The 19,059-nt window shown below is 34.7% G+C and overlaps 1 protein-coding gene across 1 annotated transcript in view; it reads left to right on the forward strand.

Moving 5' to 3' along the window:
* CNTN5 (contactin 5) overlaps nucleotides 1-19,059 on the forward strand; it is a 590,743-nt gene that overhangs the window by 402,004 nt on the left and 169,680 nt on the right. Inside the window, 1 exon segment of the mRNA XM_050333940.1 lies at nucleotides 18,929-19,024. Coding sequence (XP_050189897.1) covers nucleotides 18,929-19,024 — 96 coding nt within the window.

Here is a 19,059-nt window from a genome sequence, read left to right on the forward strand (position 1 = left end):
ACTTCATTTGCCACAGTTTCTCCAGCAGCTGGTTTTGGGAACATACACATCCACACCCCACTGCCTTCCCACACACCCTCCATTGCTGCCTCAGTGGCTGGATGTTAAAGACCCCACTGTTTCCAGTAGCTGGCACCAGTTTTCACTAACACACAGAGAGGTCTCACCAGTAGCTGAGAGAGTGAGAGACAGAGGTAGAGAGAGAGAGAGAGAGAGACATAGGGGTTACAGAGCAAGATAGCTATCAGGCACAGGGCTCAGCTAAACAAGCATATTGAGCAGGCATGTTTTATGTGTACCAACCTCTTTTATATCCTTTTCTGTTTACTTTCTCTTTGTTCAGCCCTGTTCCCCCTTCTGCTGCACACTCCCCATGGGTTTGTACAGCTCTATCCTTTCCTGCACCCCTTCCTGTCTGGGTTCTCCTGTTTTACAGTCTTACCTGTTGCAAAGTCCAGGTTGATCTTCCTGGAAGCGGTGCCTGTGGTTTCTTGGTAACCTGTCAATTAATGTAACTGCTGAGGTGTGTTTCCTCTCATTTTCTCCACATTTATTTAGTCAGATGTGTGTCTCTGTAGATGTTTTTTCTGGTTTTCCAGTTGACAAGGTCTGCTATCAGATAACCTTGAAGGAATAAATGTTCTCACAATCTCACTTGCCCTCATCAGTGAGTGTGACTGACCAGCTTTGGTTCTTATAACTGCCCTGTATGTTTTATTTATGATTTACTTCTCTTTTCATTATCCCTTTTTGCATTGATAAAGTTCCTTGACTCCTTAAAAAGCAGCCACTCTCCTTCCACATACTCTTACAAATATGACTAAAGTTGCATTATTTTTTCACCAAGTTATGATTCTTTCACATCTTCTATCATTCTTTTCACTCATATTCAGAAGCATCAGAAAATATAACAGGAAGCTTGAGGCAAAAATGTTTCTAATAACCCAAATAACAACAAAAGCACTATTCTTTCATATTTTTCAGCTGTTCATTCTATCAAGCAATGTCAGTTCAAAATGTGCTTTTCCCCAAGTGTTAAATAAATACAGCAGCATTGGGAGCATTAAAGTAACACTAGGCAGTCTCTTAATGTACTTTGCAGTAATTTTCCTTTCATCCTGAACTGCTATGCATTGTTGTCATAACTATCATGAGAAAGCTCTGCTAGTCATAAGGACTATGAATCCACATTCCATGTGCATGAATTTGCACAACATAATGTTTCGTGGGTTTATATGAGTCGATTTTTTTCCCTGATTTTGAGCTCCATATCTGACAAATTGTTGCTTAAAAGAAAGTAAGTGGATAGTAATCACCTCTCTGTAGTAAACATCTACATATATGTATAGATTTTAAATTTCTGAGTCAATCATTATTCCCAGACTTTTGTACTTAAAGCCACTCTATATAGAACTGGTTTATTTGCCATCTCTTTATGCTATTGAATGCCTCTCTATGTCCACTGGGCCATGTTTGCCCAAGGTTTTATAAGGCAACAGCTGAGCCAGATAATAGGGACAAAAGGTCTGAACCACAGAATTTGCAAAGCATTGTAATGGTCATTGTCTGCTGTTGGTCTCCAAATTTGCTTTTATTGACTTAAATGATTTGTCCTTCTCAAGAAATGTTTGAAGATTACATCTAGAAGTTACTCTGAACTTGCAAGGGACTAGTTCCTCCTACACAAATTTGACCACAAATTTCTTTATTGTCAGAAAATAAATCCTTGATTCTTTCAGAATCTAGACAGAAGAGATCTAAAATGTTATATTCAGTAGACTGTCTCCTGACAGGTTAAATATTATAAGGTCTTTTTTCTATTCCTGTGAGAAGAATGTCAGAAAAAAACACCTATTCTTGCTACACAACAATCTACTTGCTATGTGCCTGACATGATAACTGCTTTTGTTAAGTCTGCTGGAAAACTACAGAAATTACTAAGGAATTGGACTGAAATATATCTTCTACCACCCTACATTAATTCTAAAGGACACAGATCTTCCCAGGAAGTTCAGTTACTCACACAGAGCTCCTTTGGATTTAATAAAGCTAAAAGTTCATGAGAAAAAAATGTTTGTAAGTTTTCAGTAGAAATTTTTTTCTTTTCTATGTCCATCTGTAGTATTTCCCATCTGAGACTTAAAAGGGTCAGGATGTTTGATCTCTTTTGTCTGAAAGAATGAAAGGGATCTTGTATTATTGGCACCTGTTAGCTTGACGTTGCAGTACAGTGTTTCCTGGGGTGGTGGTCTTTGTTGCTCCTTCAAGGGTCACATTACCCTATGGTTCAGCCCTTTGTGACCGTCTGTGTCTCTGTGGCCATGGCACTTCTTTTCTAAGGGAATGATTCTTTTGAGTTATTCCAGATTCCATTTTATCAGAGTTCTTAATCAAAAATCAAAGTTATTCTTTCATATTGATAGTATGAAGATTCCTGGTCTTCCTCTCCATCCTGGAGAGTAAACCCTGAGGCGCAAAGTTAAAAAGGATGCTGATGAATGGGAGAGAATTTGGAGGATTGAGTAGAAAACTAGAATTTGTTCTAAAAATGAGCTGTTTTATTTAGTTCTACAAAGGAAAGTTACTGACACAATGATACACAAACAATAAAAATGCAATTTAGCAGGTGAAACAGCAACAAAATCCAGCATTTGAAACTTAAAGGTAGTGTTTGTTATTGGGAAAAAACAACCTCACAGGGAGCAAAAGTAAGAGGAGGAATAACTTGGCTAGAGTGCAAATTTTTCTTCTTTTTATTTATACATTTTTTAAGAATGTCTCTTTTAAACAATGAACTTAGAGGAATTCTATAGTTCACGTTACACTGGAGTTACAGTAGAAACTGGAACGATAATTTGTATGTTAACTACTTCTTAATATACCTGAAGATGTTTAAAAATGCATTCTGTATCTTTGACTCTTGCATTTCATGTTGGGAAGAACATGGCAGTTATTCATTTGCTGAATACTAGCTGAAGACAGTAAAGGTAAAACTTTCAAAATGATCCTTCATTAGGAGCACTCATGACAGCTTGATTTATTGATATACCTTAGGGTATGTAGTCTGATTAGTTGCTTGACTTTGACATCCCATCTTTTTCCTCACAGGATCTCTGAAATTTATTTTCGCACATTTTCTCTTCTCCAGTCAACTACATATGAGATACCTGATTTATTCTTTCTGACAATCACAGTACTAACCTTGCCATGTCTAACCATATAAAACAAATTCAGGCATTTAGACATGAACTGGTCATTAATGTAACCAAAGTTATTAGCAATTTAGTTTTATTTTCCCTATATTTTAGTACTAAATTCTCTGGCCCCGAGAGGCAGTTTGCTAACTCTATTCTTCTGGTAGAGAGTTTCCTCTCTGACAGAGCAGAACCCATGACACTTGGAGAAATTCCAGACTTGATAAGACATGACAACCTGATCAAGGCTGGTCTTACTTTTAGAAGAGGGTTGTAAATGATCTCCAGGGGTCCCTTCCAACCTAAATTATTCTATGACAGTTTTATGAAAGAGAAAAGAAAATTTTCTTGGCCTAAGTCAAACTCCACTTCCAAGTCTGAATTCAAGGTAATTTGCTATGAGTAGTAGGCTGGATACCTATGACTCAAATTTGGCCATCCACACCTACTGTACTCCAATGAGAAAAACAATGCAAAATATCTTTTTGCTGCATGGGATGTAATTTTTTTATTATGAGTATGAAATAATAAAACATGGAATTGGCTTGAGCTTTTCCTGATAGTTGTACATAGGCATACAGTGGTGAAAACCAGGAAAAAAAGTGATTATAAGTCCCTTTTCCACAGTGGATGGAAGACACTGGTTGGTAGTGTGCTATTTTTGTGAGCATGCAGTATGGAAGGTGGTGACATGTGCAGGGGGAAGCTGGAACCATGTCTTTGCACAAAGTAAAGCTCTTCTGCATTTCTGCCTTCCAAAGGAAAATCTGGAACTAGTGTGTCTTGCAGGTGCATACTGTGCAAAACAGAAACTCCTGAGCTGTTTTCCTCTGTGATGCTAATGCTGATTACATACATTACATACCCACATATTTTAAGCACTGCTCTTGCAACTGTTTCAGTAGAAAAAATTGAATTCCCAGAAATAATTTAGACCAAAAAAAGACAGTAAAATAAATGGATGACTGGCAGGAAGCATGATTTTTGAGGAGATAATATTGATAAAATCCTTGCTGTTATAAATGAGAAAGAGAATCTAAGCTTACAAAGATAGTGCCTTCCTGCCTCTAGTTGGGACCACACAATGACTAGATTAGATAATTTGTCTGATAAAAATTATCTTTTTCGCCCAAGTGTGTTGAATGTCACAGCTGTCCTCTGAGATCCTTATATCTGTAAACATTACAGGGTGCTCATTTAATCAAGTTGTAGAAGCTTGGGCTCGCAGCACTAAGAGATTCTGATTGACTGTCGTAGTACCTAAATTGCATTTTTTTATAAATATTGAGGCAAAGAATTACTTCTATTTCATTTTTTTCAATAATAATTTCAAGGGTTTTTAAAGGTTCTTTAAATAATTAATGTGGTAATATGGTAACATTTCAGAGATGGAAATTAAGAACCTGGATACTTAGCAGATTACAGTCCCTGCTGATAAAATCAATTTTTTCTGTGAGATGATGAATTGATGCTGTGTCCAGTTTCAGGCTGACTAGCAGTGACATTAACAAGCTGAGAAGAATTCAAGGGGAAACCTCCAAGGTGGTGGAGGCTAGAGCACTTGCTCTGTGAAGAGAAGCTGGGGAGCTGGGCTTGTTCATCCTGGGGCAGAGATGGTTTCATGGGATCTAGCCGTATCATCCCAGGGCCTACAGGGAGGTTCACAAGGAGATAGATCTAGACTTTTCAAAGTGGTTATTTCCAGGAGGAAAAGAGAAAACAGTAACAAACTGGAGTGAAAATCATAAGAAGAAATTTTTTTTTCATGAGGACAGCTAGGGAGTAGCACAGGTTCCCCGGAGAGGTTGTGCAATGTCTGGTCTTAGAGATTTTCAAGACCCAACCAGATGAAGTTCCAAGAAACCTGGTATAACCCTCTGGATGACCTTGCTTAAACAGGGGATGTGACCAGCAACCTCCTGAGGCCCCCTCCCCTCTGAATTATTCTCTGTTTCTATGTTTTTTCTGACTTCCAGATCTATGTGTCCCTCCTGCTGTTAAATAAGTTTAACTTTGGTATTGAAATAAATACCACATGTCTATGTTGTTACACTTAAGTGAAATATACTTCAGGGTAGGGCTGTGAAGTGCAGTATTTTCAGTTTATTCAGAAGGCGAATAAAGACATATATTTTCATTTTCTGTGAGACAGGACTGACAGAAAACACTTTGACACCATTTTAGATTACACAGAGAAACTGGAATAAAAAAAAATAGCACCTCTGTGTATTGAATGAAATATAGAAAATTCATTTAAGGATGCCTTAAGTTCTTTACTGTAAGAAGAAAATAAAATAGAATGTTAATCATCTAGCTTTTGATTTTTAAGTTTATTACTAAGAGAATTTTACTGTTAGTTTAGGAATTTCAGCAACTGATATTTGTTTAGGGGAGAAAGTCCAAATAAAACATGAGAACAGTAAGGGATTTTTTCCCCAGTTCTGTGAGCTTCTTGATATGACAAAGTTTATAAATGACAAGCTGTCTCTTCCAGTTCACAAAATTTGGCTGAATGTATAGTTAAGGGGTAGAAGACATAAAGTATCCTCAAGAAATATCAGCTTTAGTTTTAAAACAGTGGGTTTACATGTGCCCCGAAAAAATGAAAGACAGATTTTTAAACTTATATGATACAAGAAAAAGAAACATCTACAAAATGGGACTTGCATCATCTGGTTGTGTGGCACTGTGACATTTGAAGGTCAAATTGCAATGAAAGCTCTGGCTCCATCAGCCACAATTCCTTGTAGGGGGGGAAAAAAGACAAAAGCAGCTCTGCCACTCCATCTGTGCATCTTTTACTAACATAATGCTTACTAGTGGAGATACTGAAGGACATCAATATGACATCAAGTCTCAAGCAGTTATAGTCCTTCTGATTTTCCCCTTCTAAACCTTGATGTCTTTCACTAGGGAGAGCATGTTCTTCCCTGCTTAGCACCTGACCATCATTTCCACATTCCTGCACATGCCATCCTTCACATATGAAATAATATATTCATGTCACAGACAAGATTTGTGGCATTAGAGAACATAGAGGAGAACCTAAAAATAGTATTTGTCTAATGAATCTATTATTTCAGAAGTTAATTACATTAAGATTGTAAAGGAATTGCAAATCTTCCCCCTTTGATACTGTTTCTGTGAATCTACCAGTAACAGATGGTATACCTTTTGGAAACCTTATATGTTGTAATATAAGTGTAGGTAAATTTCTTTGCTGAAGATAGAGTATGGAGAAAATGGCAATTATTTTAGTCCACTGTAGTTAAACTGCTTTTCAAATTTACATTTGTATGCTCAACATGAGTTGCACCTACAGCAGATGTTGTGCTCTTCCTTCTTGACAAATGTTCTACATTCTGTCATTTTTTTGCTGTTCAGAGCTACACTTGAAATTTTTCTCTCAGATCTGAAGACATACTAAACTTGATCTTCCATGGCTAGCTAAGCAGTTAAAGTCCATATATGGGCTAGAATTCATCTGTAAAAAATCTACATTTGGAAGACTCTTGAGAAAGCTTCTGGAATATTATGCCACATAAAAATATTCAAATTGCACAAGCAAATGACTGCTGAATGACAGCTCCTGAGAGGTTGTTTGGCTACTTGCTTTCTGAATGACAGGTCATCATTCCATACTAAATATGTGTGCTGACCACTTATATACTGGAAGTGCACCAGGGATCTTCTCAAAATGCTTGCAAAAACTGTATGCATTCTCTTGTCATTGATATAAATGACTAACGTAGATCTTCATTGTGAAACAGACTGGGAATATATTCTCAAATACATACATATGTATATCCTTGAAGATATCACTTTTTGCTTTCATTTATTTACACAGAAACATAAAAACCAAGGACATGGTAAAGTCTGTGAATCTGCACTGAGAGTTTTCATATGTGAGATAAATAAAGGTGGATGCTTAGGACAAGACTAGCTGAGCAATAGACACTTGCATTTAACCAAAATCTATCCAAATATTGAAACATTTTTTCTCTTTTTTTTTCTTTCCTTTTCTTTCTTTTTTTTTTTTAATGTATACTGTTTTATTTTTCATAAAAGATGACATAAGTTAATGATCCTGGAGACCACATTTTATATTATATAAGAAAAAGGCAGGACAACAGCTCTTTACCAAGGAGTCATTGAGCAGTCTGCTGGAGGCAAGCAGAATTTGCATCCCCTTCATAGACAATGTATTGGACATGCCTTCTCTACAGGCACAGTGCCATGAGCATCTGTGCCAGCTCTGCTAAAAGGCAGTGTCTGTAAGATCTAACAAGACTGACCAGTCACTGCTTCTATCTACAAAATGCTTCAGGAAATGTTCACAAGTCTTCCAGAGAAATTCACTGCAGTAATATAAGACAAAATGACACTTAAGAAAAATTGTAATAGAAAAGAAAACTAGAATTTCATTTATTTTCCCAGTATTCCCAGTGACCAAGAACTCAACCACTAATTTAATTAGAAAACAATAGACTTCAATCAAGGTGGGGATAAACAAAAGTAATGACAAACTAATGAAAAAAATAATTGGTATAAATGGGTGTAGTTTTATTTCAGTGAATGTACTGTTTGTTTTGCTGAAGGACTTAGCCTTATTTATGTTGTGTTCAGATTAATTTTTTCAAGCTAAACTTTTTGAAAGAACTGATTTCTGTTCTCTGATGTCTGTTCTCTGATGTCACTGTGTTACATATTTTCCATTGTCATATTTAAAAATTTTTCCATTTATTTGGTCTTTGGTTTTTTGAATCTGCTGTTTGGTTGTTGGTTTGGTTGTGGGTTTTTTTAATTTTTATTTTAATATTAGTTTTTTCCAAACTTCAGAACATCATTTTTTTCTGTCTCTCAGAAGCTGAGGATCTCAGGACTGTTGGACAGAAATCGGTGTTTACTTCTTTACTTGACAAATGTCTAAAGTATCAGTTAAACAGTTTGGATATTCTTTATCATCTTGGTTGTTGTATCATACCTATTCACCTATTAATTCAAGGAGTAAAAGTGCAAACAGGGGAACAAAACCATTTATTTCTAACATCTGTTAGAATCAGCATTAAGAGTGAGAGAGATTTAAAACTGCTTAACAAGACATTGGAAACTTAAATAATACTACAGTGTAACCTCATGAATTAAATAATAAGATAGCTGAGATGAAATACAAGTGATATCCTTCCACATGCAATAGATTTTACATTATTTGTTTATGATAGGCATGTATATCAACAACTGCTGTTTTTGTAGTTTGATTATAGACACTGAAACGTATGAGTGTATTTACGTTTTCTAGGGTATGCCCAAAACTACTGATTGAATTACAATTCAATAGAGCATGACTATGAAAAATCACTTTGAGAATGTTGGACTTGCTTTTTTCTTCCATCACTCCACTATTTGTATGTTAGAAATTAGTCCTATGAGAAAAAATATTGATCATCCTCCTCCTTCCACTTTTAATTAGAAAACGTTTTTAGCCTTTGTACATATATCCCATCATATGAATCTAATAAGTTCCTTTTCAACTCTAAGAGAACTAAGAAACACTGAAATAACTTGAAAGTGTTTAAATAATGGTGGCATTAAAAAGGAAAAACATAGAAATACTTGAGCTGCATTTGTGAGGATGAGGAGCAGGTTTACATGATAGCAATAGTCTTTTGTGCTGTCTACTTAAAATTCATACCTACCCAAAGGTGTTGTTTCTCTGACATTACAGGTAATTTTAGAGAGGCAAATATTTTCTTAGACTCTTATAAAGTAAACACAATAAAATAGATATGTAACAAAAGCATGTCTTCCTTATTTTGAAAGCCTTTTGCTTCCACTGAAATTAAAAGCAATAAACAGGAAATGCTAGATATTTTAGTGCTTTCTGGATTAAAACTGTGAGTCGTGTTAAATGGACATTTATTACAGCATTATGGTGGTGCCAATTCCATTCCCCTCTTTTCTCCAGTAAGTGTCTTGCCAAGGTCTAGAAGGTCAGAATTTCTAAGTATCAATCAGGCTCAGCAGACTGAGTTGGGGTTTGTCCTGCATATCTATATTATTCAACAAACAGGTAGCCAGAAGATGGAGTCCCTCAAATTGTAAACCAATGTAAAATCCTCTAAAACTTCTAGGTTTTCTATACTGAAAAAAAATATGAAGCACATTAGGTATAAATCCAGGTTGTTTAACATTTGGAGCTGTCTTTGTCCTTCAGGAAGAGTACAATACAATTACTGCCACAATAAGAAAGTCTAGAGGTTAAGAGATGAATTTGCTTTAATTTGGAAATTATTGGAAAAATACTATGCTCATATCCTAATCTCCTATGTACCTTTAAAAAAATTAGTTCACTGCTATACTGACAAGAGTAAGAAACTGTTGCTTCACCTTTTCCTTACAAAGGGCAAACACAATTATGGAAATTTATACTCACTTTTTGTTACTTTTCTATATGTGTTACGTTTCTATATATGAAAGGAATCCTTTACCATCTTCTACTTAGTTTTATCAGGGATTTGTAGAAAAATAATTACATTAAGAAAAGAATCTGAAGATTAATGAAATAGTCGACTGCCTCTAAATGAACTTTATTCATTCTCCTTTAAAGTCAAATGTCTACAGTACAGACAGCTGCAACTGATCTAATTGTTTAAATTTCCTACTTAACCTGTTGTACTACTAAGACGCAATTCATTCATGTCAAGTTGACATCTAAAATAGGTCAACGGAATCAGGCCTTTGAAATGTCTATTTCTTTGCATTGTCTTAAAAGGAAGATTAGGATAACTAGCTCAGAATGTAGCTATCAGTCAACTGAACCCCACACTGAGATTAAAATTTAGCACAAACCAGTACTGCTTTTGTTATAAAGTATTAGAAGGAAAGAACTGATTCCAAGAACATGAATTAATCTCAAATAATAAGGGTAATAATTTAAAATGTTGGATTATTGCATGCAAAATAATTTGCATAAAACTCAATTTAAAAAAAGACTTTCTTAGCATCAACATAGTACTGTTATCTTTAAGTATAATCTTGAACTTCCTTGATTACTAGGATTACTTACTCACTCTACCATTCGTTCTAGATTTGTTTACATTTGATTCATATTTGGTAGACCGTAGACATTTATGATAGGACTACCTGAATCAGTAAGTGTAAATATTCTAACATGATGGTTTTACTTGTAATGAGCTCAATTGCAGGTAATTTTAATCTACAAACTATGCTTGTACTATTAGTTGGAAATACATAATATCTATTAGCAATTGACCTGGATAAAACTAATGTATACTACCACTGAAGTTGTTCTTGTCAATAATTTGCAATTGCACTGATAAAAATCCCATTCATCTCCTTAGAGTAGGAAACATATACAACAGGTTACAATTAATTAAACAAAATAATTTTCATTAAATTACACTGATAGCATGAATGCAATTTTTTCCTTAGGTATCTAGATACCAACTCCTTAAACATCAGTCCTTCAAATGACATTTCATCAATCAATTATCACAGTGATAGCACTGCAATAATCTGGTACCATTTTCCTACACTTTTCCACATCACTGAAAAGCCCTCGTTATTTTTTCTTATTTATCTTTTCTAACAGTATCTCTTAGTTTGTTATTTTTTATATAAAAAATTATGCATTAGATTTATGTTAAAAAACACATTCTACTGTATACAAACATTTATGCACATATTTAATCAGTTGAGTATACCTACTGAGTTCAAGAGGACCATTTCAAGGAGTGACCTCCAACTATCATATAATGTTTATTTGTAGGATCAGTTAAACTCACTAGGAGATTGATTCAGAAGCTCAGACATTTTCTTTCAAGAAAAGGAAATGGTGAAAAAGCTTTTTTTTCTTTTTCTCACCTTTGACTCCACCAGAATATTGAGGTTTTTTTTTTTGTTTAGGCTTTTATCACTGTAAGATGTTTTCTGTAAGGCAAATTAATCTCATAACTTTTCTCTAAAGCTTTTCAGATTTGTCAACCTCTTTTTACAAGTATGGCATTAGAAAACATATCATACTTATGGGACAGAGAGGTTCTCAAAGAACCTGATTTTCAGACAGCAAAATCTCAACACTTTTTGCTAAAAACAGCTACAACTTTCACTGGAGTTAGGGTAAACAAACTATTTTTATAATGCATAATGTTAATCATCTAGAAACCAAGCATTTGAAACTGCTTTAGCCATGATCTCATGAAATTATGAAACCTTCTAAGAAGGTTTAACTTTTCTAATATGATAAATAAATAGTGTGCCATTCATTTGCCACAAATTAGATCATTAAAGGAATGTTCAGACCACTTTCAACAGGCTATTAATTGATGTGCTCCAACTCACAGATTGAAAGGTTAGTGTACATAAACAGTAATTTATAGTTGCTCAGCTGACTAGCGACAATTTATTTATCTTTCATGATTCTTACTTGTTCAATTACAAGCTCAAAAATCCTAAACTATGATTTGCAGTGACTGGTATCACCTGGATATTAAGCAGAATAACATACTCCAATACAAACTGCCATACCAAAAACATTACCTAGCATCGTATGTAACAACCAGCTGCTACTTGGGAAATACTTTGTGTTTGTAAGGCCTTTATTTCCAGTTGAGCTATTCAGCTAAGATGAAGGTCTCACAAATTTACTCCTCGAATGTGTCCAAACACTTAGTTATTTTGTCACAATTGACTTGTAGGTTGTACTGGGCACTACAACTCTTAGAGAAAATCAAATAAGTATTTTCTGGGAGATTATGACCTTATATTTTTCTTTATGACACAGTGGAAATGAAGTATGGAGGCATTTATACTCATTAGTCTAGTGAAAAGTCAGCACTGTGAAGTGACTTGTCAAGAGAGGAGTCAGAATATGATATGCCATACCTCACAGATATGGTGTCTACAAGCCTCCAGCTGTTACTGGAACCTGAATAATCATGCCATTCTCCAAACTTTACATCTGAACAGGAGTTCTCAGATATATTTGTCCTAGTTCATTCATATAACTTGATACTCTGATTGCGAAAAAATGATGAAGTCAGGTAAAAAAAAACCAAAAACAACTGAAATATTATCAAACATCTTACATGTTATCTTCAGAACAGGGACTCTTGTAGAGCAGACTTCTATTTTCTGCAGATTCTTTGTATCACTCCAGCAAGATAGCCTCCAATGCAGAAGCTGTGGAAGTTGTAAAGTTTTTAATTTGGGTGAGCTCAGTGCTATCATTTCTGAACCTGGGAAAGTTTACTTCCTTTTGAGAATAATTTAATTTCTTAGTTCATTTGTACCCTTTCATCTGATAAATTCCAGATTTGGCAAACTCAGATTTGGAACTTAAGACTTGTAGGAAAAAGGTTTATAACATTTTCCTGAACATGTGGAAATGAAGCCATTATGTTATCTTTAGAACTAGAATCCATGAACTAAAATTATTAAATATATGTAAGTAATGTTTTACTTTCCAGTATGATTTTTTACCACACAGAGTGGTAAAAATCCTTTCTCTTTGTTACCATTACAGCCTCCTGTGAACCATAAGACCTATGCAGGGATTTCCAATAAACTATATGGAGGAGATTAGTTGCTGTTAATTTCATGTTACATCATATGATAGGAAACTGTACTGTGTTAGTCATTCCATATTTAATCATGTAAAATCCTAACTGGCTGTGATCTTTTGTCACTAATTAAAGGAAGGAAAAGTCACATCTAGTTGAAGAAAATGAAATGGTGTTTACAGTATGTCCTTGAATGTTTGAAATTAATTTAATTGAAAAAAATGACTCAAGGGGCAACCAAGAAAAAGGGAAGAAACACTCATAAGTAGAAAGGAAAAAATTAAGGATGTTGAATTATCATTATCATGTATACAGAATTTATACAAGTTAGTACACTACTCAGTGTCAGGAAGTTGTATGAAAAATGTTGGAAATGTAAAAGTGTGCTTCTCAACATGCAGGTTACATTATGTAATGCAATGTGTCTATTAAAAAATACATTGCATATATTATTCGAGTGAAAAAATATATTTGCTCACAAGCTCTGGAAATAGTATGATTTAGTGACCCACTTTACTTTGTGATTAAATGTTGGCTTCTGTATTTGAAAATATTTCATTTGTAACTTAAGATTGGTTGTTTATGTCTTTGGTTTTATTGTTTCTCCTGACAGATCACGAAGAGAATAAAAGGATGAAAACCCCTTAACAATAATATTTCCACTTGATTCTGTGTTTTGCCTTGATATTTCAGTATGCAGACGTGAAAGACAGCTGAGAAGTATGCTGAATTAATTCTTGTGAGAATAAATGAAACCTGACAGACACAGAATGATTGTGGTTAATTAATCATAACCATCAACAACTGCAACCACAAACATCCTAGTTATCATGCAATTAACATGCTAAGTTGAATCCTATAGCAGCTCTATAATTTTCAGCATAATCTTGTTATTTTACTCTACATGTAAATATTTCTTCTAATTCACTTGGCTCTAGTACTGCAGGATTTATGAGTGTAGAAAACCTACTGAAGTTCAGGGAGATTTTGGTACCTACAAATTCCCTTTCTTCTTCAAGGCTCTGAGAAGAGAATCAGAATAAGGTAAAACCCGTGGGTCAAGACTTGCTGACAGCTTAACAATTGAAATAAAATAATAAGAATAGCAAGAATAATACTTATGATACTAACAATAGTAATGTTAATTGTAATTAAAAGGGAGAAAACAAGAAAAGAGAGAAAAACAAAATGCAAGAGAAACAAGTGATGCAAAATACAACTGCCCACCACCCACTAACCAATGCCCAGTACATTTTCAGAGAGGAGTCCTAAAGCATTCTCCTATCCTCATTATCATCTTTTGTCAGCACTCCCTGAAAATATCTGTATAACCTGTTCCTTTGCTTAAAACTCTTCTATAATTCTGCAGATATACAGAGACATGAGGTGGTTGTTATGCAGGCTTGAAATAAATGATTTCTTCTCTATATTTTCTCTATTTCTGTTTTTACATAACTCCTTTGAGAAAAAAAATGACCGTTTTCAGGTCGTGTCAGACTGATGATCCCTGAAGGATTCAAAAGTTTTCTGGTAATAAATAATAACAGAAACAATGATAATAAGCATGATACATTCTAAAATATTTGAATCTTGCTCTTATTTTGTCACCTAAAAGTCATATGGTAATGTGGTTTTTGAAAATTCACGATGTATGCTTTTCATATTATCAGTGGTGAGATGATGATTCTGTCATGGCAGAAATCTTTTTGTCTGAGTTTCCCTTCACACCTTTTTTAGTTAATGTTTTAAATATTAAAAGTTATTCTTAGGTCCAATGAGTGACTGTAATAATACAACTCCACCTACTTAATCTGATACTCCTAGCAAATAGGTGTATGCCAATACAAAGTGATCTATCAATTTATTTGAACACTTGGTTATCCTGTGAGTATTATATTTAATTCATCCAATGTAAAAGTTCCCTATGCAATCACTCGTGATATCTTTACAGTACCTACCTTTTGTCCTTCTATAGCTTGTGTTTGTAGGCTATTAAACAGACCATGTACATTTTCCATTGTTTAGAGTGTACATTCAAACCATGTTTTTGATTTAGGTTATAATGGGATTTTGAAAAACATGTTTAAATGGAGTTCTTTTCCTTGTTCTTTTCCCTGTAAATCTTACAATTCCAGCTCAAGGTCTATTTCTTAGTCCTGGCTTTCAAATGCAAGGAGAGGAACACTACCCTCTGTTAGCAACAGTGCAATAAATAAGTTTGTCCTTGGCATGACAGAAGAATCTTACCTTGTGTAGAGCTATTTTTACCTTATTGGAAAGAATATTGCCTGTTTTATACTTATCTTGAGGTGTCTTCAGGATACGTCTTTAAATATTTTAATACATATCATATTATGTCTATTTTAAACTCCATAATAAATTTGCATATAAAATAGTTTAAACTCACAGAACTGAGCTGGCAGAGGACAATGTTCTGCACCAATCTAATTTCTACTTTAAAAGTGAATTGACTGGTTTAAGTCACTGAGAATAAAGCACAGAGCCTTCCACAGCTTCTGTATCAGGTTACCAAGCAGTAATTGCCTACAATAAAAACAAGGTCTGATTTTCACCTTTAATTTGATCCTAATTTCATAGAAATCATCAATGGACTGCTGTCTGGGTCACAAAAATCTGCCCTGTCCCTGTTGCCCCTATTAGCTGCAGCTAACTGATGAACACAGTGAATGAATGATCCCTCTTGTGCATACCTAAAAGGCAAACTACAGTGAAGGTGAATTGGAAGGCTATTAAGTGATAAAAACTGCCCCAATTTTTGTACAGGTCCTTCTGTCAATGGCAGAACATTTCTCTTTTTACTCAGATGTTCATTTTGTTGCTAGACCTACAAAGCTTTTCAGTTGCTTTGACTGCTTTAAGATTTTTCCTCTTTACTTCCTGTTACTCCCTTCACTTTCTGCAGAAGTGTTTTCTTTTCACTTGAGCCTTTTTTAAACTGATACTCTTGTGGTGGTGTCATTTTCCACAATGCCCATCAATACACATGTATGTATGCTGAAAGAAACCCATGCTTCAGCTCCTTTCCAAAGAGTGGGAATAGCCACTGCAGAGAGAGCCACACTACCTGTCAGCTGCTTTGGATAAGAGATCTGGATGGTTTTCTCTAGTTTATAACTTCTCTCAAAGACTTAACTAATTATACCTGCTGTGTAAATAGGACATCCAGAAAGGATTGCACCAAACCCATTGGCACCTACACTAACTCTGTAATTTCTCTACTATTTCCTTTTCACATGAAAGCCACTCCTGTGTCACAAGTTGTACTCTGGTGATTCTATATAAAATTTTTGAATTGAATATTTTTTTTCAGCAGTAAAGACAATTGTGCTACTCCTGCCACACAATCCAGCTAAATGTCCTTTGTAAGTTTTGCATATATATCTTTAATAATGAGTTACATTTGGCATGGTGACTGACACTTAGCTATTTATTTTCAAAGTGGTCAAGGATGTTTCTCATGTTAAAGAGTATGGAAGTTATGTAGCTAAACCCCAGGAACTGCTTTGAAAATAAGAGAGTAGGTGTTATCATCTTTGCCACTAGCACTGAGATAAGAGGAAATTAATCTTTCAGGGCAGAAGATGAACACCTAGGGAGCACAAGAAGGCATTTTCTTATCAGTCAACCATATGCATCATAATAAGATAAAGGACAGATTCATTCTGTGTGGGGCTATCTGACATGTTACATGTGTTACAGGTTTATACTTCAGCAATAATACTGAACCAATGGCCAGCACTACTGTGGGAGAGGTTACAGTTCCCACCTCTAATGTTGGATTCTGTCCATCCTTTCTTTTACTATCTACCTCTTTAGAGTTTTAAAGTAAAATGATAGGGTTTTGTATAAATTTTTAGTAGCTTTCTTCCTTTTTTCAATGGGGATACATATAAAATGGTTAGGATTTATAAGAAATTAATTAAATTTTCCCCCTTTTTTTTTAATTTTTCATTTTGGACTTTTTATTTTAATGTGGAGGAACTGCAAGCATGATCTTTCACCTTTCCTTCCTTTTAAGCTTTCCTACACTTATTTACTTTGCAGCTAAATCCCTTCTTTTATACCTGTTAATCTTTTTTCTTCTGTATGCTAACAAGAAATCCAATTCAGAACTGACAGACAAAAAGAGCTGAAATTCAAAGCCCTTGGTTACTGTCTTCCTTTAGTTTGAAACTAATTGGTTTGAACAAATAGAAACTTGAGTCCTATGTAGTAGTTTTATTTTTAAATAAAAAGAATATCCTTGGTTTTCATTTGGTGAAAAAAAAAATATGTATTTGTCCATCACCATGCACCTTCAAAGTAGGAAATGGAAAAAAAATATCCTGGTATTTCTATAGCTAATTGAAAAATAACATTTAATCACCTGAGGACTTAACTAACAATGGTTTTCATTGCAAGATGTTCTCCCATCCAAACCAACTATATGTAGGCAGGGATACACTAGCCCACCATTTTCTAAACATAAAATAACAATAATTGCTTTTCTGCAGAATATACTATCAAGTAACATGCATTAGGAGACACTTTTAAGTGAAATTACACTGGCACGTATTATAACTCATGCTGTGCTTATTTAAAAATGCAATAAAAATGTTTAATTTTAATTATCTCTTGATTAGCAACATTTTGCAATATATTTTTAATGTAGCCCTATTATTTGTTAAAATTCTACTGGACCCCACCTACCTTTTCTCTATTCAAACATGGTACCTATCGTTGAAATAAAAGCACTGACTTATTTAGGCCAAAGACAGCACAAATCTAGATACATTTAAATTTTAGACTTCTACCTGTGCCCAAGTCATCTGTAAGAAATGTGAAAAATCATTTCGAAAGTGTCTTTCTACTTAAAAATATGCACCTAGTCCCCATTATGAAATATATTAAAAAATGAACTCATATTACTTTTGAAAATCGTTGAACTTTGATTTTATGCTCTATTGGGCATGGAGCAGAATGTTGAGTTTCAGCATCTGACAGAGAACAGCCAACTGAGTGCAGTTAAGACAGCAATAATTCTGTTCTACCTGTTAAAATTGCTTGGTGCTTTCTGGCTTATCCCAGAACCCAAAGCTGTAAGCAGAAATTAAGAGGTTTGACTACAAGTCATTGAATGTTGATGAGATGTTGGCCCCATTGTTTCACATTTTCATTTAGTGCTTGCTGAAGCTTCTGCGTCCTTTTCAAACATATCTTTGGGTACCATTGTTGCTGCTCTCTTCACCCTGATCCACATCAGATAGAAATGTATATAGAAAATCCCTGAGTGAAGAGAGGCTTTAAACACCGTCAGTGGAGCTGAGGAATGGGTGAGACTGATGACAGTCTGATGGCAGAACTGAACTGTTATGTAACTTCTGCTACAAATAAGAATGCTATAGCATAGCTATCCACCCCAAATGTGAGTCCAGGTCCAGTGTTCTGTGTGGTAAATGGAATAATAAGATCTTCTGGTTGAGAGACTTTAAATAAATACAGTGAACTGCTTATAGCAGTACCCTTCAAACATTTTTGTTCCAAAAGTGAAATATTTCTTATTGCCTTTCTGGACAGAATGTTTTGGAGGGAAAAATATATTTACACACAACTGGATTGTGCATATAACACCAGAGAAATCAGAAGGCAAGTATTTAAAAGAGTAAACGTGCTCTTGAGCAGATTTGGGTTTAGAACCAATATGCTAATGATTTTCCCTTCTTGTCATCACAATGTGCTGTGTGCATTGTCCAGGTGATGTCTGCAACATCATCATTCTGGATTTTAGCCGAGGTGTTCTTTCAGTTGTATTTCTTTTCTCACTTCTACTGAGGGAAAAAAACCAAACATGATATGGTAAAAAGAAATAAAATCACTATTAAATGTTTTTGTGAATGCCAAATATATATATATATAGTGTGCTGCTTTTCCTTTGATAGTGCATCCAAGTTTACTAAAAAGAGTAATAAGGTGCTGATGAAACATGGAATTTTTTGTAATGGAAATAGATTTATTTTTCAGGCCCTCGTATTATAGATTAAACTATAAAAAAAGGAACAGTCAGCTTTGCAAGAGGAAATCAAATTTTAGTCACAGTAGCCATAAAATTTAAAACCTTTGGTATGTAACTAAAATGTTCTGTTCTTTTGATAGATTTGGGAAATTTCAGTGGCCGGACAAGAAGTGCTGTCTCTGTACGTGAAGGTCAAGGAGTTGTTCTGATGTGCTCTCCACCACTTCATTCTCCAGGTATAGTAGAAGGCTGAAGCTTGTATGCACCCTAC

This window comes from Myiozetetes cayanensis, unplaced genomic scaffold (genome assembly GCF_022539395.1).
Source record: "Myiozetetes cayanensis isolate MyiCay16 unplaced genomic scaffold, myiCay2020 scf5-8, whole genome shotgun sequence".
NCBI classification, from domain to species: Eukaryota; Metazoa; Chordata; class Aves; order Passeriformes; family Tyrannidae; genus Myiozetetes; species Myiozetetes cayanensis.